The following is a 23969-nucleotide window of genomic DNA, read 5'->3' as shown; positions in this document are numbered from 1 at the left end:
ATTAATTGTGATGAATATTCAACTAATTTAGCAATCAATTCACCATTATCTGGAATTTCAGTGATTTGCAGAGCTGGGAGATGCCATAAAGAGGATGACAGCATATGTTTGAGTCTATGTTTGAATACTTTTGGAATCTCATTTGCATTCTGCGATGCTGACAATGCAGTTATTTCAGGAGCAAACGGGTTCAAATAATGCTGGCAAGTAAGAAGGAGAACTGATTTTGATCACGGCGGCTGGGAGAGAACACGCTCACAACACCGGACAGGTGGTGCAGCTTTCCAATGCCGTGTGAGTGGAGCTGCAGAAAGCACATAAATCAAAGGGAAAGAAACATGCGAAAGAAAAAGAAAAAAACTCGATGAAAAAAAGTGCACAGGGGTGGTGGTGGTTGTGGTGATGGCTGGTTGTAGCGGTGGTGGTGGTTGTGTTGAGTAGGGAGGCGAGGGGGGGTTCATTTGCGTCAGAGCCGTAGCCAATGAAGTCAGAGATAGGGCAGGCTCGAGAAAGGAGATGCTGTTACTGCCACTCACAGGAACCCGCTCGGGCCTCATGTCCTCCACATCACAGCGCTGGCGCAAATTATGTCTGCCTGAGCATCTGTGACACATGCATGCACAGTAAAATGTAATTTATGTGCATTACACCCATGTTCTGCATGGCTCTCCTGCACTAAAATCAGCCTGCCGGTAAATCTCTGTGGAAGATTTTACCCGGAGTTTGTCTGGGGAAATTGATGAGAATTAGCTCCACATACCCTGAGTTACATGAGTCTTCATAAAGCAACACATTGTTTATTTATTTTATTTATAAGCAGCTAATACAATGTAAGATTGTTGCTTCATGTTTCAAAAAAGCAGCAAAGACACCAGTGTAACAGTAGATATGATATTAGTGTTATACAATGTGTTTTGTGGGAGGTGTCTCAAATGGAAATGATCAAATTCAATTTGGCCAAAATGTAATTGCTACAAAAAAGAAAAAGAAAAAGAGGAGGAAAGAGACAGCGCATAGCTATATAAAACCCCCCACCCTGCTTTCATTTTTCTGTCTTTGACGTGCGTCTCGCCACACATCCGTCACAGATGTAAATTCTGGGTTTTTAGATTAGCAGTTTGAGTTTCTGTTGGCACCGGTGCTGACCCAGATTATTACAGCTGTAATTCTAGAGGATGATGAGATGATGATGATGAGCATGTGGTCAGAGCTCCGTGTGGGAAGGGGGAAAGAAAGAAAGAAAATTTGCTTTGCCGATGTCATAAAGTCAAGCAAAAATGTCTCATTGTGCAAATCTTAAGCTGCAAAAATAAAATAACATAAATAAGAGGAAAACACGGAAGTCAAATTTGCTTCCTCTAATGTGCTCAGAATGTGCTTCACCAAAAAGGATCTGTGGCTGATCTTGAACAAAACGTGGGATTAAAGTGTGTTTCACTTTGCTTTTTTTCTGTGGCGTTAACAAAAGAGAATCAGCTGCAGCTCCACTCGCAGAAAACACATCGTGCAGCTGATGACGCAAGCAGGAGACATGAGCCGTGACCTCATCCGCTCCTCATCAAACCGTTACTCTGCTCTCTACCTCACATACACACACACATGCACGCCCACGCACGCACATGTGATACTGAGTTAGTGTTGGCTTCAGAGGCATCCATTCTCCTTCAGTGCTATATGATGCAGTCGCTTTGCTTGCTGAACACACACACACACACCAACACACACTGATGTGCTAACCATGACTTGGCCTGCAGCAGACCTTCTGCTAAACACATGCTGGAACCATTACTGATGCACATGATTGGTGTGTATTTTAGTGTTTTACAAAGAAAATGTGAGCACACCGAGGTACATGTACAAAATTATTCCTGTTAATATTATTATAATTATTATTGCTGCAACAATAGTAAAATATAATAATAATTCTTAGTAATAGCAATAATTAATAATGATGATGCAATCATAATAATTAATCATTTAAATAATATATTAATAATTCTGATTAATTTTATTATATTATTGTAGCAGTGGTGCTTTTTTGAAGCAAAAAGAAAAAAAATACTGATTTTATTTTAAATATATACTGTATATATCTTGGCTGAATAGGTTTACTACAGTTAAATGTAGTTGAATACATTGTTATATATTTCTTGTAAGATATTAATGACCCTCAAACTTGATCACACTTAAAGTATTAGATTTAAGAAACATATCGTCACAACAATCTGAAAAGTGTGCTGTGCTGATGTATTCAGTTATTTTTAAAGTGAGATCCCTAAATCAAATCCAGTAGAACCAAAAAACAAAAATTTTATCTGAAGGAACTGTGGAGGAGCTGCACACATTTACAGCTCAGGGTGGAAAATCTGCCAATACATCAACTATACTATACACAAATCTGGTCTTTATTAAAAAATGTTAAGAAGTTATTTATAATTATTTCTGTTTGCAGAGGGACACAGCAAACAAACATGTGGAATTAGGTCCTCTGCTCAGAGGAAACTAATACTAAACTTTTAGGGCTACATGCAAAAGGGCAGGCCTATCAGAGCACATCACCCTGAACACACCATCCAAACCATACAACATGGTGGTGGCAGCATCATGCTGTCACTTCACTTTTCTTCAACATGGCAGAAAGTAAAAAGGGCTGAATACAAAAGCATGCCACACATGTCAGATTTTTATTTGTAAAATATGTTGAAAATTATTCGACATTTCCCTTTAACTTTACACTATTTTTCAAAGGTCTAATAAAAAAGAAAAACATATATTGTAATTTGTGGTTGCAAATGGGTCAAAACTGAAGACAAGACAATTTCTGCAGGTCAATGTTATGTTTTAAAATACAGAGCTTTGAATGCCTTCGTCAAATAATAAATTAATTTCGGCTTCAAAAATTATTGGAAACAAAAGAGAAAAAAACAAAAGAATTAGTTTTGCAGCTGCTGGTGTGAGAAGCAGCTGGTTTCCTGCAACCCTCATCCGAAACTAAACAAAGTCCGTATGAATCATAAGTGAGAATGTTGGTGCTGACGTAGAGGCCCGTCGATTTCTCTGCACAGTACACATCAGCACAGGCTGAGGTGGCCAAGCAGCCAGACGCCAGGTCTGCCTGTTTACTGATAACACATGGACACAGTCCATTCATGATGTTAAGCCTACCACACTCTCACACACACACACACACACACCTATACAGGTATATAGGGTATAGCCTGCCTTTTTCGCCAAACAGGCCCGAAGGTGGTTTAGATGGACTACCCTTTCCCAAGCAGCTAGAGCAATGGGAGGTAGTTTAAAACACTGCAAAAAATCTGAAAAAAATTTAGCGCCCTTTAGACTTCAGATAGCAGCTACACAGCCTTTTTTACAGCAATCTGACATCATGGTGGCTTATTAGGACATCAGCAAAAGGTGGTTTATGAGAACAAAACAAAGTATTGTGAGGACTTTAAAGGGACAATTACGTCATTTTTAAAAACCTGCTGATTAGCATAAATACACAACCTGACAGCACAAAGCATTAACAGAACATATTTTATTAGGCAAATATGACCAAATAATTCAATTATTTTTCTTTAAAAAAATAAAAGTATGCCTGAAATTGAAATTACCAAAACAAAAAAGTCCAATTTAAGTGATTCAACAAAACATACAGAGAAGTAAAATAAGGGATTTAGGGTACAGAATGTTGCCATGTATTATGAGTATAAAAAAATAAGTAAAAGAATGTTAAATTAAAATTCTGCCATCTTTTCCAATCATTTTTATGCTGGACAATAGAAAAATGCCTCAGCATTAGAAAAACATTTTTCTGCCTATCAACACAACTACATTTAAACAGCCTTTAAGTCATGGGACTTTACAGATAATATTATTTGATAGGCAATGAAAAAAATTGTTTTAGTAGCATGAGAACACTTTTGAACAAGTAATTGCTTCACATAAAATCTAGAGCCTTTTCTTTTGTGCCTGCCTCTTAGCAGTTATTCCACGGTTTCTCACAAAGTCCCTGATGTTTTGTGCTGTTCTTTGAGCCAGCACAGGACCTTCCACCAACTTGCAATGATTGCACTCACTTTTAGTGGCAAGTTTTCCTTTACCTATGTGAGCTTTAAAATGCCTCATAACAGCAGAAATCTCAGCACTTGACCATGGTTTTTTTGGTTGTCTTCTGGGTGCAACAGAGGAGGTCTCTGAAGGGAAAACAGTAAAGAGAAAAATTATTAAAACAGTTTATTAAAACAAAATATTTAAAACATACTACCTTTACACAAGTTGACAACCTGCAGCGAAATGAAACCAGACAATGTAAAGAAATTAATATGCAATAGCATCATGATAGCTATCAATGAAAAAGGCTCTCAAAATTTGTAGTAACCTTAACATTCTACTAGATAGGGAGCATAGAGGGTTTATAAGCTGTGTATAGAGAGCATTATTAGTGGCCAGTTGTATCATGATGGCTGCTGGCCAAGCATGTTTGTTAGTTTCTCTACTAATCAACTAACTGAGAAAGTGGACAAAAATTTGGAATACAATGCTTCAAATATGTGAAATTACTGGAAATTGAGTGGAGAAGAAGGACAATGAGAAATGTCCAAGCATAAATAAAAGCAATCTCCCAAATGGAGGCATGTGGACAAAAATAAGTTGCTTCAGTTTAATTTTATTTCAAGCTCGTGCTCAATAAAGAGCTTATTTATTGTCGAACTCCGTGTTTTCCTGTCTTTGTTATGGCTCAAAGAGCCGGTCATAACACTCTTCACTAGGTTGGCACATGTCTCAAGCAAATGGCATATAGTTTGAGGACATCTAGACCCCATGGCCTTAAGCATGAATTAGTTAATATGATCAGCACAGTAGATATATGCTTTAACTAAATGTAGCTAGGATCAAAACACAAACTCATAAGGAAACATGACTTGCCTTCAACAGAAGGAACAATTTCCTCTGCTGCCGATGACACTGCTCCCACTAAGACAAATAACAAAAGTTTAAAAAAAACCCAAAAAAAAACAGGTAGACAAAAGGTTATAGCATCTTTAGATCAAGTAACATACACAAATCATCCATATTCTTGCTTTGGTCAGGTTCCACAGATTCCTCAGGTTCCACAGGTTCCTCAGGTTCCACAGGTTCAACAGGTTCAACAGGTTCCTCAGGTTCAACAGGTTCCTCAGGTTCCTCAGAATCACAGTCATCCAAATCACTTAAATCTTCTTTTTCTTCATCCTCACTTAGTTCTATTTCATCTGAAAGGCATTATTAGAATACAACTGACTGAATGCCATACATAAAATGATATCTAAGCACTACCAGAATGAGGCTTAAAACACATTTTGTATTTAGTAGTATTTTCTAACAGAGAATCACTAGTGTTTTTCCAATAATAATCATTTATTTAAATCCATCAGTTTTACAAATGTTGGTGATGTCAGACAAGTCCTACTAATGGAAATAAGATCACAGAAAAAAAAAATCAGCAATAACCTTCAATTTCGATGTCATCAAGGGATTTTCCTTGCAGGGTAGATACGTGTCCTTTCTCCATGGACAAAAGGAGCTTAGAAATCTTTGCCAGTTGTGTTGTTGGCACAGGTAAGCGATAAAATTCCCTGTGGACACGAATATCATGTCCCAGGAAGTCAGCCACCTGGTCAATTTCATTATTTTTGAGGTTAAGGACTTGTGACAATGTGGCAACATGCTTCCTGAGTTGTGTGGACCTGAGGAACTCTGGATGCTTCGCCCCACATTGGCTTCCATAAACACGCAAACAGTCTTGGCCTCTGTAGTGACTTTGAGATCTTGGTCGAGCAAAAAGAAAGATGTTTGTGGAGCAAACACCACATTGCTCTCTTTTGCTGACCAGCAGAGTCAGAGCATCCACCACATCAGGAGAAAGGAGAACTGCAACTTTTCGACCTCTTTTCCCAATTATTTCAACACGACTAAAGTAGCTACAGAGCTTTTTTTCAACCTTGGACAATCCAGCAGCAACATCTTCATGGAGCTTTGAGTCATCTCTCTGCTGGAAACCTCTGAGATGCATCTTTGAGACTTCTCCAGCTCGTCTTCGATTGAACACAATGACCTGTGCAAGAGTAACTTTTGCAAGTTTGGCATAATTCTGGGGGCTGACCTCATCTTTCAAGATAGAAAATGCATTTTCTCCAGATTCCTTAAGATACCTATGAAGACTCTGAACATCTTCTGTGAATGGTAAGGTTAATGGCTTATTATATTTGGCATGACTCAGAGTGTTCAAGGCAGTATGTGACACTAACTCAGACCACTTGGATGTATACAGCTTTTTGAAAGTGTCTGTTGACTTAATCAGTTCTTCATCTTCTGCCATGAGTGCTCGGCAATGGATAATGTCACTGATTTTCTGAAGTGTATGTCCCAGTTTTAGTGCAAGACTTGGTGTTTGGTATGAATGCTTTTCTTCATCAAAACCACAGACAATCTTTACTGCCTGGACAACTCTTTGGAAGTTAGCAGGTTTCACAGCTTCCTCCAAGTTATGTACAGAGAATTCAGACCGTATACATATTAACAGACGTCCAATTTCACGGAGCTTCTGTCGGATGTACTCGTACTTGGTAGGGTCTTGTCCATGTCTGTTGTAGAGAGACTGGGCCAACTGAATAATGGTCAGGTCATTTCTCACAACTGTGGCTACATCATCCTGCTTCATGGGACCAAGGAGCTTCCAAACCCCACTTGAAATCTCCTGACAGAATGCAGACTCTTGAGCCATAGCAAAACCCAGTACTTTGGTTCTCCCATGTCTTTGGTTCAAATCTTCATTTTCTGGCTTACAGGGGCATCTTTGGACATGTCTCCACAGTTCCTTTCGAATGTACATCCCTTGGCAGTACATACAATGTATAAACGTTCCAATCTTTCCTTTCGGCTTTCTCTTAACTTTCAACGATCCATTCCCACTTTGTAAAACCTCACAGTTATGTTTGAAGTTCCCCTTGTTTCTCATTTTTTCTAGAAGAACCTTGCGCTCTTTTGAGTCTTCCGGAAGGGAAAAGGCATAAGCAATTTCAGCATGTGTCTTGTGGGTTTTTAAATGGCGTGAAATTTTGCTCTGTGGCCTACCACACACAAAGCAGTAGTTCTTGGCACTCATAATATGCTGTGAGGATTCCTGTTTGTGAGGCTCCTTTTGACATTTTGGTTTATCATTTGAGTCTTTGGTAGACTTGGCTGGGCTGAATGTTTCGAATGTGCCATCACCCATATCATCTGTGTGAAAAGGAGGCCAGTAATTTGATGTGCAAGGCTCAACCACGGAACTTGAGTCTGGCAAAAATGAAGTGAGATCGGGTATTGTTGGGTTTCTTTGAATTTGTCCAACTTTAGACTTGATGGGCTGAAGGGGAATGCTAACGTCTGAGTCTTCATCAGTTTCTGCAGATTCTGAATTTGGTATGTAGTCAATATCAGATGCATGGTCCTCATCTGACATTTCACATTGTTTGGAAGGTGACGTGTTGTTATCTGATAAGGAGTCAGGTATCGAATACTTAAAAAGTTCTTTTCCCTGAAATTGTGGGAAATAGAGTTTAGGTTATAATGGAGATTTAGAAGGCAAAGCTGAAAAGAACGTATGTGGCTATTCACCTGAGATCCGTCATCCTTTGTAATTTTTTTAAGGCAGTATGAATGCCAGATTTTTGAACAACCTGTGAAAAAATTTAAATGTAAAAAACCCACAAAAGACAAACAAAATCCAAAATCTCAAATAAACCACTACACCTTACTTTAAGATCAGATGGAAAAGTTATATGTGGATTAACAATTTTTTTTTCGAAAGTGCAAAATTGAACTTTCTCGATAAAATTTTATGTTCTGTTTTAAATAAAGATCAAGGGTAAAAGCTTTAAGGTACTTTGAAAACTTCCACTGCTTTGAAAGTCACTATGATGACATAAATTTCATTGTATTGAAATCTATATGCTCAATTCTGAAACTGTAATTTGTTCATGGTGGACAGTTCAACAAAGACATACATCCTATTAAAATTAATTAATTCATGGTACAAATTAATAAAATATCTTACCTTTGCACTGGTAACCAACCCACTTGAATGAAGAACAAGGTCCAAAACACTGAGTACACTTCTCCAAAGAGGATACTGTTGTGCACATCAGGTGATGTTTTTGACACTACAAAGAACACATTAAACACATTTAAACACACACACACACACACACACATATATATATATATATATATATATATATATATATATATATATATATATTGTATTTTTGATATAAATTAACTCAGATGAAGTAGCTTTTCAATGAATAAGCAATTTCCCCTTGGGGATCAACAAGTATATTCTACTCTTTATTGGATAATGAATGAGAAAAATATTTAAAGAGGGTTAAAGTCATAAAAACAACTTTTCCTGCAAATTGTTAAATTGTTGAATTAAAAATATTGCATGATCAAGATGTAGATAAATTACAAGGGAAGACAAAATTTATATATATTTAACTTTGACAACATTTAAAAATGTTCCCTGATATTATACTCTGTGGCACCAAGTCAACATTTACCAGAAGTCAAACCAATATTCTCAACCTCACTAGAACCAACCCACATGTTTTTATCAATTCAATAACGCAAACTTCCCATACACTATATGATCAACTTATTCACAGAGATACTCTCACTTAAATGTTTGCATTCTATGAGAGCCAACACCCATGGAAGGAAACTAGTTTTAAATCCAGCCAAAAACGTTTGGTACATTCAAAATGAAAACCCAAACTCTCTACCTGTTCTGTGTTGCCAGCTGTAGAAGTTGTAGGAGTACAGTAAGGTCTTTGGGACATTTCTTCTTTCAATTCCTGTGAAAAAGAAGAAAGATTAATTGTTTTATCCCCACAAAAGATTTTCTGATGTAGCAAACAAAATAATTTGGTGGTTAACCCATGTGTTTTGAATTTTGGAAACAGTCTGCAAGACAAACGCTAAGAAACAAGATGACTATTAGAGTTTTACCAGCACTGACCAAATTGAAGTCTGATTCTAATAGATTGAAATGAACAAAACAAAATATATTTTCTGTAACCTAAAAGAAATTTCAATATTAAATTTCCCTATATATTCTCTGATGCCAAGTTTACATTTATCAGAGGTCATACTAATATTTATAAGGTCACAAGAATCAAAACATATATTTTTATCAATTCAATAACGCAAGGTCCTCATATACAATATGGTCCTCCTATATCACATTGGTGCAGGTGACCATGAAACACACACATACACACACTGAGCTTACAAACTGAAAACCATGACATGAGACTGTCCTGACAAACCAATGTCCAGATAAACCACATGGCATTCAGGTCCACACACAGACACACTGAAGTTGAACAGGTTGGCTGACTAACATCATTTAGCTGCACCTTAAAAATAAAATACCTCTGAAGTGATGGGCAGTGAATCCAGTACTGGATCTGTCTCATTTGGGACATTGGTTGTCATCTCATCCTGGTCATTTTCAGCTCTGATCTGAAACAGAAAATAAATACAAGTCAACACCATACTACCCTTAACTAATTCAAAGAGATATCTTCACTTAAATGTTTGCATTCTATGACAGCCAACACTCATGGAAGGAAACTAGTTTTAAATCCAGCCAAAATGTTTGGTAAATTCAAAATGAAAACCCAAACTCTGTACCTGTTCTGTGTTGCCAGCTGTGGAAGTTGTATGAATACAGTCAGGACTTTGGGACCTTTCTTCTTCCAATTCCTGTGAAAAAGAAGAAAGATTGATTGTTTTATCCACACAGAAGATTTTCTGATGTAGCAAACAAAGTAATTTGGTCGTTAACCCAAGTGTTTTGAATTCTGGAAACAGTCTGCAAGACAAACGCCATGAAACAAGATGACTATTAAGTTTCACCAGCACTGACCAAATTGAAGTCTGATTCTGTTAGATTAAAATCACCAATATATTTTCTGTAACCTAAATGAAATTTCAATATTAAATTTCCCTATATATTCTCTGATGCCAAGTTAACATTTATCAGAGATCATACTAATATTCATAAGGTCACCAGAACCAAAACATATGTTTTTATCAATTCAATTACGCAAGGTCCCCATATACAATATGGTCCTCCTATATCACATTGCTGCAGGTGACCATGAAACACACACATACACACACTGAGCTTACAAACTGAAAACCATGACATGAGACCGTCCTTACAAACCAATGTCCAGATAAACCACATGGCATTCAGGTCCACACACAGACACACTGAAGTTGAACAAATTGGCTGACTGACATCATTTAGCTGCACCTTAAAAATAAAATACCTCTGAAGTGATGGGCAGTGAATCCAGGACTGGATCTGTCTTGTTTGGGACATTGGTTGTCATCTGATCCTGGTCATTTTCAGCTCTGATCTGAAACAGAAAATAAATACAAGTCAACAACATACTTCCCTTGACTAATTCCCAGAGATATCTTCACTTAAATGTTTGCATTCAATGACAGCCAACACCCGTGGAAGGAAACTAGTTTTAAATCCAGCCAAAATGTTTGGTAAATTCAAAATGAAAACCCAAACTCTCTACCTTTTCTGTGTTGCCAGCTGTAGAAGTTGTATGAGTACAGTCAGGACTTTGGAACATTTCTTCTTCCAATTCCTGTGAAAAAGAAGAAAGATTAATTGTTTTATCACCACAAAGGATTTTCTGATGTAGCAAACAAAATAACTTGGTGGTTAACCCAAGTGTTTTGAATTCTGGAAACAGTCTGCAAGACAAACACTAAGAAACAAGATGACTATTAGAGTTTTACCAGCACTGACCAAATTGAAATCTGATTCTGTTAGATTAAAATCACCAAAACAAAATATATTTTCTGTAACCTCAAAGAAATTTCAATATTTACTCTCCCAATATATTCCTTGATGTCACGTTTAAATTTATCAGGGGTCATACTAATATTCATAAGATCACAAGAACCAAAACATATATTTTTATCAATTCAATAACGCAAGGTCCTCATATACAATATGGTCCTCCTATATCACATTGGTGCTGGTGACCATGAAACACACACATACACACACTGAGCTTACAAACTGAAAACCATGACATGAGACTGTCCTGACAAACCAATGTCCAGATAAACCACATGGCATTCAGGTCCACACACAGACACACTGAAGTTGAACAGGTTGGCTGACTGACATCATTTAGCTGCACCTTAAAAATAAAATACCTCTGAAGTGATGGGCAGTGAATCCAGTACTGGATCTGTCTCATTTGAGACATTGGTTGTCATCTGATCCTGGTCATTTTCAGCTCTGATCTGAAACAGAAAATAAATACAAGTCAACACCATACTACCCTTAACTAATTCACAGAGATATCTTCACTTAAATGTTTGCATTCTATGACAGCCAACACTCATGGAAGGAAATTAGTTTTAAATCTAGCCAAAATGTTTGGTAAATTCAAAATGAAAACCCAAACTCTGTACCTGTTCTGTGTTGCCAGCTGTGGAAGTTGTATGAATACAGTCAGGACTTTGGGACCTTTCTTCTTCCAATTCCTGTGAAAAAGAAGAAAGATTGATTGTTTTATCCCCACAGAAGATTTTCTGATGTAGCAAACAAAGTAATTTGGTGGTTAACCCAAGTGTTTTGAATTCTGGAAACAGTCTGCAAGACAAACGCCACGAAACAAGATGACTATTAGAGTTTCACCAGCACTGACCAAATTGAAGTCTAATTCTGTTAGATTAAAATCACCAAACGTAATATATTTTCTGTAACCTAAATGAAATTTCAATATTAAATTTCCCTATATATTCTCTGATGCCAAGTTAACATTTATCAGAGATCATACTAATATTCATAAGGTCACAAGAACAAAAACATATGTTTTTATCAATTCAATTACGCAAGGTCCCCATATACAATATGGTCCTCCTATATCACATTGCTGCAGGTGACCATGAAACACACACATACACACACTGAGCTTACAAACTGAAAACCATGACATGAGACCGTCCTTACAAACCAATGTCCAGATAAACCACATGGCATTCAGGTCCACACACAGACACACTGAAGTTGAACAAATTGGCTGACTGACATCATTTAGCTGCACCTTAAAAATAAAATACCTCTGAAGTGATGGGCAGTGAATCCAGGACTGGATCTGTCTTGTTTGGGACATTGGTTGTCATCTGATCCTGGTCATTTTCAGCTCTGATCTGAAACAGAAAATAAATACAAGTCAACAACATACTTCCCTTGACTAATTCACAGAGATATCTTCACTTAAATGTTTGCATTCTATGACAGCCAACACCCGTGGAAGGAAACTAGTTTTAAATCCAGCCAAAATGTTTGGTAAATTCAAAATGAAAACCCAAACTCTACCTTTTCTGTGTTGCCAGCTGTAGAAGTTGTATGAGTACAGTCAGGACTTTGGGACCTTTCTTCTTCCAATTCCTGTGAAAAAGAAGAAAGATTGATTGCTTTATTCCTACGGAAGATTTTCTGATGTAGCAAACAAAGTATTTTGGTGGTTAACCCAAGTGTTTTGAATTCTGGAAACAGTCTGCAAGACAAACGCCACGAAACAAGATGACTATTAGAGTTTTACCAGTACTGACCAAATTGAAGTCTGATTCTGTTAGATTAAAATCACCAAACGTAATATATTTTCTGTAACCTAAATGAAATTTCAATATTTAATTTCCCTATATATTCTGTGATGCCAAGTTAACATTTATGAGAGTTCAAACCAATATTTATAAGGTCACAAGAATCAAAACATATATTTTTATCAATTCAATAACGCAAGGTCCTCATATACAATATGGTCCTCCTATATCACATTGGTGCAGGTGACCATGAAACACACACATACACACACTGAGCTTACAAACTGAAAACCATGACATGAGACTGTCCTGACAAACCAATGTCCAGATAAACCACATGGCATTCAGGTCCACACACAGACACACTGAAGTTGAACAGGTTGGCTGACTGACATCATTTAGCTGCACCTTAAAAATAAAATACCTCTGAATTGATGGGGAGTGAATCCAGGACTGGATCTGTCTCATTTGGGACATTGGTTGACATCTGATCCTGGTCATTTTTAGCTCTGATCTGAAACAGAAAATAAATACAAGTCAACACCATACTGCCCTTGACTAATTCACAGAGATACTCTCACTTATATTCAGATTTTGTCTTATTAAAACTTTCAATAATATCATTTGCCCACACCTGGTCTTTGCTTGATACCATTCCATAGTATGAAACCAACTGTGATGTGGATGGCACCTCAACATCTTGCCCAGTTGAAGACATCCCACTTGAGTTCTGTTGAATTTAAATAATAAAAATATAAGGTAGATGTTACAATGTTTTGAGAATACATAAAATACTACTGTAAATACTATGATACTGTAATTATTTGTTATACATTTGTGGGCAACTGGTTAATTTGCCCAGTAATGACTTGTACAGTCAGCCATCTATTGTTGTGAAAAGAATGGTAAAAGAAGGTTCAGGTTGTAAATCTTCATTATTAGTGCATTTCTTAAATAAACATTGTCAATTTTTATTTTTTTAGTACCTTGAGTCGCCATGGCCAGTCTGAGTCCCCATAATTGTAATCTCTTCTCCCTGATTGATATCTCGAGTTGCAAATAAACACAAATGTGGCTTCTGTTGCACGGTCAGATACTTCATTTTGGCATTTGGGCTGATATTGTCATCATTTATAAGCCTTCCAAGAGAGCAATCTTCTTTTGCTGCATCAACACTGCAAATACATAACATTTAACTTTAAATATTAAAATATTTATTTATATATAATATAGATGCCATTTAGTTCTAATTAGACTTCTGATACAAACATACTCACCACCAGAGTTTTCCATTAAAGTAGAATTCAAACAAGAACACTTTAAGCTTGTCATGGTAAACTTTCTGTCTCCTCTCACATTCCTCTTTACTGATCAGTTCACCTTGATACTCACACAGAAAGTCCCCTTTCTGAAAAGAGGTTGTGGCAAAGATACCACGACCTAAAGAAGAAAGCAAAATAATAGTAGAAATGTGTAAATGTACAAAAGCTTGATTGTAATTAAAACCACTCCAAAAAAATTCCCATACCTTTAAAGGCATTGATGTACTTGACATCAAGTCCCACTTTGTCTGTTTTGGTATCAATATAATATTTGGCATCTTCCTTTGGATTTATTTCGTCGCCTCTGCATGTTTTACTGGCATGTATGAAAAGTTAATACAGTCAAAGAAGGAATTACAAGCCTCTTTGTAACTCCTACAAGCTTTAAAGCTAAAATTTAATTATAAATATGGAAACATGTTTTGCATGCAAGACACAGCTCAGATAAAACACCAACACTATAATTTATTTAATCACTGATTTTAAAAAGTGCATTACCATCTACAAATAGTTCATACAATGATCAGTGTTCAATATATTGATGTTCAGCCAGTAGTACAGCCTTACAAGAACATTTGAGCCATACTTTAAGGAAAAAGGGTAGTTTGTTGCACAAATGACTTTTGTTAGATAAGTCCTATTGATCTTTAATTAAACAGTTTTAATCAGTCTTCCAGGGACAGTCTCCTCCAACTTTTAGATGCATCTCTGCTTCAACACACCTAAGTCAAATAATGAGGTCAGAAATCTGGAGAATTTGACTGTATTTGAGGAGGTTATTCAGCTAATTGATTCAGGTACAAATGCACATTTAAAAGTTGAAGGACATCGATATTTGCCTAAATTTGAGGACTCTTGGTTTACACTTTCAGCATTTAAGTCATGTAAGTGATTACAGTACACAGCTTTAAAGTCATTGGTGCACCAGTCCTATTGCAGCCAATTATTAAAACTTTCAACCTTTGGTGTTTTTCCAAAGATAAACAAGTTTCACAGAAACTTCTGAGTTTAGTTTTATTAATCTCCTGCTTGTAATCAAGCTTAACGAGCTTAACAAGTGTCACAATGGTGCAATTAGCTAACATAAAGCAAGCAGTTTGCCAATATTGTTAAATATAATTATGAAAACTTACAGTTCATCACCCAGCTTTTATCACCAAAAGCTAGGTGGTACCTGTTTGGGGTAGGTACCACAGGTACCACCTACCCCAAATATCGTCAATTTGTCAAACAGCTGTGACTTGCTAGGAGGCTAGCTCTCTAGCCAAGCTAGTGTCTTACTTTAAAACATTCGGAATAAAAACTATAATGCTTCAGGTAAGTCTTTTCAGTCATAAAAGCATACATATTTAAGCTACTTGATGCAAATATCCAAAACAAGTTGCTTAGCTTTAATGTCACCTAAATTAAAATCTAAATTATTTCATTTTGCTCAAAAACCTCTCTTGCATCTGCAGTTATTTAGTTGTAAATAACTTCATCTAGGCAAAAATTATTGTAATTTACCATTAATGCTTACCTGTACACAGTTATTCCACCAACACGTCCATATTGAGGGCTGCAGGTTCAAATGAGGATTTAATTTTTAAAAACCTTGCGTCTGGGATGTTTTGGTAATAAGACACGCCCACAGTTTTTTTACAGCCAATCAGATGATGACCGGCTAAAAGCGCGCGTAGTGTATGAAAATGTGTGTAAAACTGCAATTCATACACTGAAATCAGGAGGCGCTGTGTTATACACTGGAATACACAAAACTCAGGTTACAGGTATAAAAGGACAATTAAAGAAAGTGAGATATCCCGCTGTTTATTCACTGAAAAGTACAAATACATGGTCCAAATCATGCAAACTCGGGCATAGTTCCTATAAAACTTTATATTTATGAGAAAAAATGTTGTTTAGATATTCAAAACTTAAAATACACTCCTTGGTTTATGCGGACATTGGAGGTGTCCTTGTATTACCCCTAGGTCCGCGTAACGTAAGTGCGTATTCAGGTGAAAAGGCAGGCTAAACCATATATACCAACACACACACACACACACACACACACACACACTGACCAGCCTCGTCATTTGCCCCTGCCTCAACCTGAACTCCTTTGATAAGCTGTAACAACACTTTTATAGCTCCGGCTTTAATTGCTGCAACTTTGTGCTTGCTTATTAATAGAGTCAAAATGAGAAGAAACAAACTCAACATTATGGGTCAACACTTTTGTCAGCAAATCAATAAAACTTTTTATCTGCCTTTTATTGATTCATAAAAACTCAGATAATAAAGCTTCATTTAAAATTAGGGCACATATAAATCTGCCACATTGTGGGAGACTTTCCACATTTGTTACAAAGATTAGAAATAAAGCTGTTAATAAAAACAATTTAACAACCATAAAGCGCGAATGCCCTGCTTTGCTTTGATGCTAGCCTCAGCTCCGAGATGCTTCATCTTTATACTTTAGCACCACCTAGTGTCGGTCTGTGGAAGGACATATAATGAAGAAGTTAAAAGCTTTTAATTACACACAAAAGACGCTAAATATAACAAAACAGGAAAGAAAATGCTCTTTCCATGTGTAACTTAATTCTTGGATCTGCACTGAACTCAGATTATTCTAACCCCAGACTGTCAGAAACAACCATTTTCTGTTAACGGGAACCATTTTGAAATTTATGGAACGACATATAAAGCAACTATTTCTCAACTATCTCTGGCATTACTTAACAAATATAAGACAAAATATTAAGAATGCTACACTACATAGCCAAAAGTATTGACTCAATGCAACAAATAATTGAATTTGGGTGCCCCAATCACTTCCATGGCTGCAGCTGTATGAAATCAAGCACCCACAGCTACAAAAACACATCTGTGAAAGAAAAGGTCGAACTTTGATGGCATCCTGCAACTTTTAGAAGTCTGATCCAACACACCTGAATCAAATGGCTCAATCAGCATGATAAAGCTTTTCAGATTAATACTTTCTGATAAATCTGTTTTATTCTGTTTCACTTATAAAGGTAAATCTTTGGGTTTCATTGTTTGACATAGACATGAAAAACTGCAATATGCTGAAACAGACAATAATCCGTACAATTTATGCAGGAAATTAACATTAAACAACATTTTTGAATCTAATACCTGTTTAACACTCTAAATAGTTTCAGAACTAAATAAAGAATATCAATTTTAAATTATTCTGGTTTGTAAAACCTTAAGCTCGGCTGGGAGAGCAGGTCATTTGCACAGCTGTGATGATTATTAATGAATAAGGAGTCGGGGGACGCAGTCGGCACCCAAGGGTGGCCCTGTAATTGACAGGTTCACTCTGCACAATCAGAGGAGAGACAAAAATGCTTTGTTGTCCTGATTGGAATCTGAATGCCCCGGCCTCTACACCTCTCCATGGCCCAGGCATAAATATCTGAGCAAACAAAAACCATCGCTGTGAGAAAATATGAGCTTGAGTGTTCAGATGTTCTGGTGAATGAGGCAGCGAGACAACACAGCAACTGGCCTCATTTTACATGCAGATATAAAGGATCCCTCAGTAAATTAAGAAAGCACCAGGCTGTCATTTATTTCAACAACTGATTCAAACAGTAAAACCCATTTTTTATTTAATAATTAAAGCATTTGTTATTAAAACTTATATTAAAAACTCAAAATTAATAGATTTTACCGTTGAGGAAAGTTCAGTGGAAGGCAAAAATGTGGTAGATAAATGTATTTTGGTAGCTACATGCCGTAATTATGAACATTATCAACATTAACAGAAATAAATGCTCAAAATTAATGTATGAAACATATTAGTTTCACTTTTTGAGTTAAATGATTGAAATATTTTTACAATTATGAATACACTTGCATTTGCAATGTCCACAGTTTGTTTTTTTGATTTAGCTTGAGCAAATCCAATTTTTTTTAAGGATACTGTTATTTAAATAATTTATTTAGCATACTGGATGTGTGATGGTACATTTTTTGTTTTCTCACACATTCTCCAAGCGACTGCACAGTGGCGCAGTTGGTAGAGCTGTTGCCTTGCAGCAAGAAGGTCCTGGGTTCGATTCCTGGCCCGGAGTCTTTCTGCATGGAGTTTCCATGTTCTCCCTGTGCATGCGTGGATTCTCTCCGGGTTCTCCGGCTTCCTCCCACATTCCAAAAACATGACTGTTAGGTAAATTGGTCTCAAAATTCTCCCTAGTGTGTGTGTGAATGGTTGTTTGTCTTGTATGTCTCTGTGTTGCCCTGCGACAGACTGGCGACCTGTCCAGGGTGAACCCCGCCTCTCGCCCGGAATGTAGCTGGAGATAGGCACTAGCAACCCTCCCGAACCCTCTACGGGACAAGGGTGAACAGAAAATGGATGGATGGATCGATGGATATTCTCCAAATTGCTATATTATTGTGCTTCTTTCAGTAAACCGCAGTGACGTAATCAACATAAAAGCACAGAAGAGGCCAAACCTTTGAGTGGGAGGGGTTCAATAGCTGTTTACCCGCTGAGGAGTCACAGATGCCCCTCACAGTTGGAGAAGGAAGCTCTTTGCTCTTTCCTGCGTAAGCAAGGGAAACTCTGATTTGGGCAAGGAGCCCAGCATCAAAACACAAAACCGAGGAAGCAGGTCTATCTTCACCGCAAACCGAAGGCAAAATTGACCAGAAAGTCTGCAAAGTCCAGAATGGCATCTGTCTAAGTAGGTAACAACGTACACAGAACATCAGATCATAAAGAAAAGCTCTGCTAGGTTTGTTAGAAATGAATGCTTGTACTGCAGAGTTGATTCTTGCATTGAAATTTAAATTTGATCCAAAGCTACCAACCTTACAACGTTCAGCCTCTAATTATTAACCTTTAGTTTATGAAACTACAATTTATGTTAATTTACTGATTTGTCTAATTTTTTAAAAGTTTTCTGGGTACAAAATTAGCGCTTGAAGCAGTAAGACAGAAATAAACATCAATATAACACTCCGATTAATGACTCATGGGCTCATTTTAATTCTAATTTCTAAGCTGCACGATTCAAGTTCTGTTTTTTCTTTTGACTTTTCCTCAGCAGGCTTCTGTGTGCTTTCTAGTTTATTTTCTGTAATGATCTGGTGAGAACTTATTTAGCCTCTTTGGGGCTTTTTAGATTTGTAATTTGAGCTTTTCATGCCTGACTTACTGTTCCCTTTTAAAGACCTCACTGGACTTTATTGATATAAGAAATCAGGGATGGCACAGTTTCTCTTTGTCAAACTCAAATAAAAACATCTTCTGCTGAACCTTTACACTTAGATTAAACATCACTGAACATATTTTTATCTAAGTAAGATGTACATTTGTTTACATGGCGATAAAGATGTTTGTTCTCCAATCTGGGCTCTTATATATTTATTTATTATTCATGCCAAAATGTTACAACTCATATAGGTTTTAAAATTTTCTCAGATTCTCCTAAGTAGTTTTGATTTTTTGTAGAGCTCCAAAATCTATAAAAGCATAGCGCTAAGAACCTCCTATTGCTATAGGAACAATAGGAGGTTCTTAAACATTGTTCTTGATTTTGAAGCACCTCTTAACCAATATGGCTGCTCTAACTGCAGAGATTTGTCTAAAGATGCAGATTGAAAATGAAAAAAGATTACACTTTGAACCCATTAAGCAGCTAACGATGATGCGCCACTGTGTTTCATCAAGTCAACAGAAAGTTTTAGAACATTTTCTGCTTCCCTTTCCTAACAACTTTAAAGGAAATGTTGATTTAGGACTTAGTTGACGAAAAAAGAGGAAAGACACAGAAAAACAACCTGCCCACAACAGATGAAGCCTGGCGAAGCTCTGAAAAAGCTTCAAAGTTTTCAGTTTAACAGAAAACAGTGACATCTGGTGGCCAATTAAAGCTATAGCAGCAAGAACTGACGCCTTCGTCTGATTGTGGTGGTTTTACTCTGATTATGTTTTGTTCATTTATACAACCTAATTATTATGTCATAATTATGCATTATGCATGAGGGTGAGCTACATGTTAGTTTTTTAATAATAATTTAAATTTTTTTAAAAACTTCATTTCTGTATTTCAAACCAACTGAGCACAAAGTGGAGTGACATTCACTTATAACTTATAGATGTTTTCTCATATGTGAAATAATCTGTCAGAGAAACTAGAACTTTTTGAAATCAATGTTGAGGAATTGATTACTTAAAACAAGCTTCTGTATCTTGCTCAAAAGCTACTTGTTAGTTAGTTTTGTCTTATTTTAAGTATAATAAGATATTTGCAATAAAAAGTAGAAAAAAAATTCTTGATAAGAATTAGTGGTTTTTTCAGTATCTACACCTGCTGTAAGGCAAAATAAACCAAAGAACTAACCAAAGAAGAAGAAAACACCATATTTGGTTTGAAACAACCTTACATATCATTGACTGTTTAGTTGTTACTTTTATTTTAATCAAACCACCAAAGACATTCATCAGGAGTCCGAATGTAACTCCATTAGATGGTTCGCAACGTGAATCCCACCTTCGCAACTGAGTAAAGACAAACTCATTCTCCAATTTAAAACCAGTTTTCCACTTCAACATATTTTTCTCCAACAGAATGAAGACCAAACTGAGCCGACCTCCATCTTCCTCTTTAACTCTGCTGACACACTGAGGATTTCTGTTTTATTCTGTAGCTAAAATCTAAATCTGTTGTCTCACAATTGTGACCCCACAGGCGACTAAGAGGAGATTAAAAAACATAATCCTCTGCATCAAAATTTATTTTTCCAGAAATAAAGTTACTGCTACCACTTCCACGTATCTGTAGCTCCTATAATGAACATGCTCCGACTGCATGGGTTTATATAAGACATTTTGGAGACACCGGATTACTGAATTGACATGATTAGTGTTGGGTTATCTGTAAATTGATCAAATGACTACATCCTTTGTGGCTTTTATTCATCTAAACCCATAATATGTCAAGTTGGCAACCTCTGTTATTTTTTGTTTTAATTTCTCAATTCTTCTTTTCACAATTTATCACACAACAACCAGAAATGTATTTATTAGAATGTTATTAATAAACTAAATACAAATAAAAAATTACATGTTTCTGTATCCATCTACCCTGAATTAATATTTTCATAAACTAGCTCCAGTTTTTAGTGTGCCGCTACAAGCTTTGAACATCTAGAAACAATTTTTTTTTTGTCCATTTGCCGATAGATCAAGTTCGCTCAGATTGGATGGAGAATGTTTGTAAACATCATTGTTCAAATCCTGTCACAGATTCTCAATTGGATTTAGGTCTGGACTTTGACTGGACCATCTTAATTTATGAATATGTTCAGATATAAACCGGAGGTGATAACTCAAGTCTTAAAGAATTTAGATTGTTGTTCCTTTAGGGAGGTAAACCTTTGTGTAGATTAACACTTGCCCTGAGTTATCTCCATGCATCTAAACATCAGCTCTGACAAGCTCTCCTCTTCCTATTGAAGAAAATCAACCCCAAAGCATAATTCTGCCAGCACCATGTTTCCCCATGTCGATGGTGTGTTCAGGCAGAATATGACAGGATGTGTTTGCTTTTTATCTCATTCTTGAAGACCAAAAAGATACATTTTTGTCTTTTCTGAGAAGGTCAGAAAAGACAAGGTTTAGTGGGTGGGTGTGGCTGCTGCTCATGTAACGCTTGATTTTATTTATGTCTGTGAATCAGTTACTCTTCTGTGCAATGGATTGATCCTTAGCGATGATACGGTACTCAGAATGAAATTTAATTGTGAAACTTCTCCATAAACTTAGCTGCTGGTTCCTTTCCAGTCATGATGGCATTTGTTCAGTAATTATCTTGATAGACATAGTTAACCCCTTAATTGTCACAAATTCACCTCAAACCACCACACAACCTAAATGGCTGATGTATAACACTAATGCCTGTTGATGTGTATCTAAAACATACCAAGGAAGTTAATGTGAGCCCTTTGGCTGCAGAATGTCTTAAATTCTGCCAGATTTCGGTAATTTGCATATTAAATGCTACAGATTGTGAGTTGAATTCAAATAAACAATCTCTTGAATAGCAAAATCTGATGAATGTTTTTATTCTTATATGGACTGGTGGAAGGCGGTTCAACTACAACCATCTGAAGGCAATTAGCATGTATCAGAGCTAGAAGGGGGATGAAAATCAATGCATGCCACAATTTTCAGATGTATTTGCAAAAAACTTTTTGGAAAATTATGCATAATTTTTATTCCACTTCACAATTACGTGCTACTTAGTGATGATCTGTAATATTCGGCGAAGTACGTGGCTCTAACTCGCTCAGGTGTTAAGAAATGCAAACACATGCGTTCTCCCAACAGTTTAACTTTTAAACAGCCGTCTCTCTTACCCTGCTGCTCGCTGCTGCGTGCCGGGGGGGATTCCTGGATGCCCTGGTCATCAGGACCTTTCCGTTTCTTCGACATCTGCCGCTCCCCTGTTCCAGTGATGGACCGATGCGCCGCCGAGTCTTGTGTTTATCTACCCGTACAGCTGCTAATAGCGCGAGATACGTTCAACCCGCGGGATATAAAACACATTCAAGAGTCTTGGGGAAGCGAGATAAGAGATGCGAGGAAATTTCAGCCGCATTCATTCAGATCCCGTCTCTGTTGTGAGCCTCTTTCGGCGCGCAAAGTTGCCGAGCACCGGCCAAGCGGGCATCTGGAGACGCGGTGAGGCATGGAGCCGATCAGCTCTTGCAGCTATTCACTAATAATCGGACAAGATGATTTCACAGGATTGTCCACGGCTTATTTTTCCCCCCTTCGTCTTCTTCTAGTCAGATGAGATGGGGAAAATTTGCAACCGAAGAGATTTTGTGGATCACGTGTGTCGCTCTCGGATTATGTTTGGACTCTGGTCAGATGGAAATTACGCACTGACTGCAACTTGTTGATCCGCGTCTATTAAAAAAAAAAAGAGTGAAAAGAAAAAAAAAGAGACATCCGTCACTCCGGATGTGATTAAAAAAAGATGTTGGACTTTAACATTTCTGTGAGGTATTTTCTTCTTGAATGCTGCGCTGGCGACGTCAGACTCCAAGTCTAATCAGGAATGACGCACGGGAACTCTTGGGCATTTTTCAGTAAAGAAAAGGCCAGTGTAATAGTAGATTATCTTGTTGCAGTCTTCCTTCTTAGCGCACACCAAACCATGGGAGGAGTTTTTCACCTCTTCCCAGATGAGCAGCAGGTAAATACGCAACGTTTGTCAAAGTGGTGAAAGAGCAGAAAAGAGCTGTTTTGTCTGTGACTCCCTGAACAAGCCTGATCCGAAAGTCAGAGTAACATAAAAGGGAACAAACAGGCAGCATTGTGTTGTGAGCGCAAGTCCTTGGACGAACAGGTTTGTTTTCACTTGAGCCACATTGCAACTTGAGAATAAGCTTTGAATAAATGCAGCAAGACTCCAGAAAAGAGCCAGTGACGCCACCAGCCTGGCTCTTACAAATTGCCCTGATGTCAGTTTTCCTTCCCTTTCGCTCCACTCATCTCTCTAATCTATTTTGAAGAAAAAAATACCCTTTTTAGAGTAAAACTCTACATATCTCCACAGATTATTTCTTTGACACGTTAAATTTGCTGTCAGGGGGACATATGGGTGCCTGAAGCCTCTCTTTCATTCTCTCTTCTGCTGATTTATTTATGAGCACCCCCAGGTCAGAGGATCGTTTTTCCATTTACTACAGCTGGTTTAGATATCCGAAGCTGCAGCACCTACGCTGTTTCTCTAAAATGTGCACGTCTGGACGTCAGGGTGAATGTTTTTCGTTGCTTTCTTGCAGTTGCATTCATGCATTTGACGCTGGTATTTTCTGAAGGGAAGGTAAACACGCCTTTCTGTCCCCCCCCACCCCTCCCCTCTAACTCTACCCTCCTCCCATCCCTCATTCACTGCAGCTGCTGACGTCAAGAAATGCTTGCGTCAATGCGCC

At 37.3% G+C, this 23969-nt stretch overlaps 2 protein-coding genes and 1 long non-coding RNA gene across 5 annotated transcripts in view; all 3 read right to left on the bottom strand.

The window, feature by feature from the left end:
* LOC122842905 (cAMP and cAMP-inhibited cGMP 3',5'-cyclic phosphodiesterase 10A-like) overlaps positions 1-23729 on the bottom strand; it is a 94434-nt gene extending 70705 nt beyond the window's left edge. Inside the window, exon 1 of one of the 3 annotated variants that reach the window (XM_044137201.1) lies at positions 22383-23729. In XM_044137201.1, coding sequence (XP_043993136.1) covers positions 22383-22458 — 76 coding nt within the window. In that variant the 5' untranslated portion in view covers positions 22459-23729. The remainder of the gene's footprint in view (positions 1-22382) is intronic. The other 2 variants (XM_044137199.1, XM_044137200.1) reach the window with 2 other exon arrangements.
* LOC122842908 lies at positions 3200-6524 on the bottom strand. The gene is made up of 4 exons (XM_044137204.1): positions 5497-6524; positions 5067-5258; positions 4933-4980; positions 3200-4199 (listed from the first exon to the last, which is right to left on the bottom strand). Exons 1-4 carry the CDS (start codon positions 6362-6364, stop codon positions 3955-3957), a joined length of 1353 nt encoding a protein of 450 aa, XP_043993139.1. The 5' UTR covers positions 6365-6524; the 3' UTR covers positions 3200-3954.
* Positions 13769-14291, bottom strand: LOC122842910. The gene is made up of 3 exons (XR_006372648.1): positions 14207-14291; positions 13956-14118; positions 13769-13853 (listed from the first exon to the last, which is right to left on the bottom strand). It is a non-coding gene; the product is annotated as an uncharacterized LOC122842910 (long non-coding RNA).
* Positions 23730-23969: the final 240 nt, after the last annotated feature.

The sequence above is a fragment of the Gambusia affinis genome, linkage group LG13, assembly GCF_019740435.1.
Source record: "Gambusia affinis linkage group LG13, SWU_Gaff_1.0, whole genome shotgun sequence".
Classification (NCBI taxonomy): domain Eukaryota; kingdom Metazoa; phylum Chordata; class Actinopteri; order Cyprinodontiformes; family Poeciliidae; genus Gambusia; species Gambusia affinis.
Note: the sequence above shows the minus strand (reverse complement) of the source record. Positions and strands in the feature narration are given on the sequence as shown.

Coding starts and splice junctions, on each gene's coding strand:
- LOC122842908 (XM_044137204.1), bottom strand. CDS start 6,364: ATGGCAGAAGATGAAGAACTGATTAAGTCAACAGACACTTTCAAAAAG. Junction 5,259..5,496: donor TGATGACATCGAAATTGAAG/GTTATTGCTGAT, acceptor AATGCCTTTCAG/ATGAAATAGAACTAAGTGAG. Junction 4,981..5,066: donor CAAGAATATGGATGATTTGT/GTATGTTACTTG, acceptor TATTTGTCTTAG/TGGGAGCAGTGTCATCGGCA.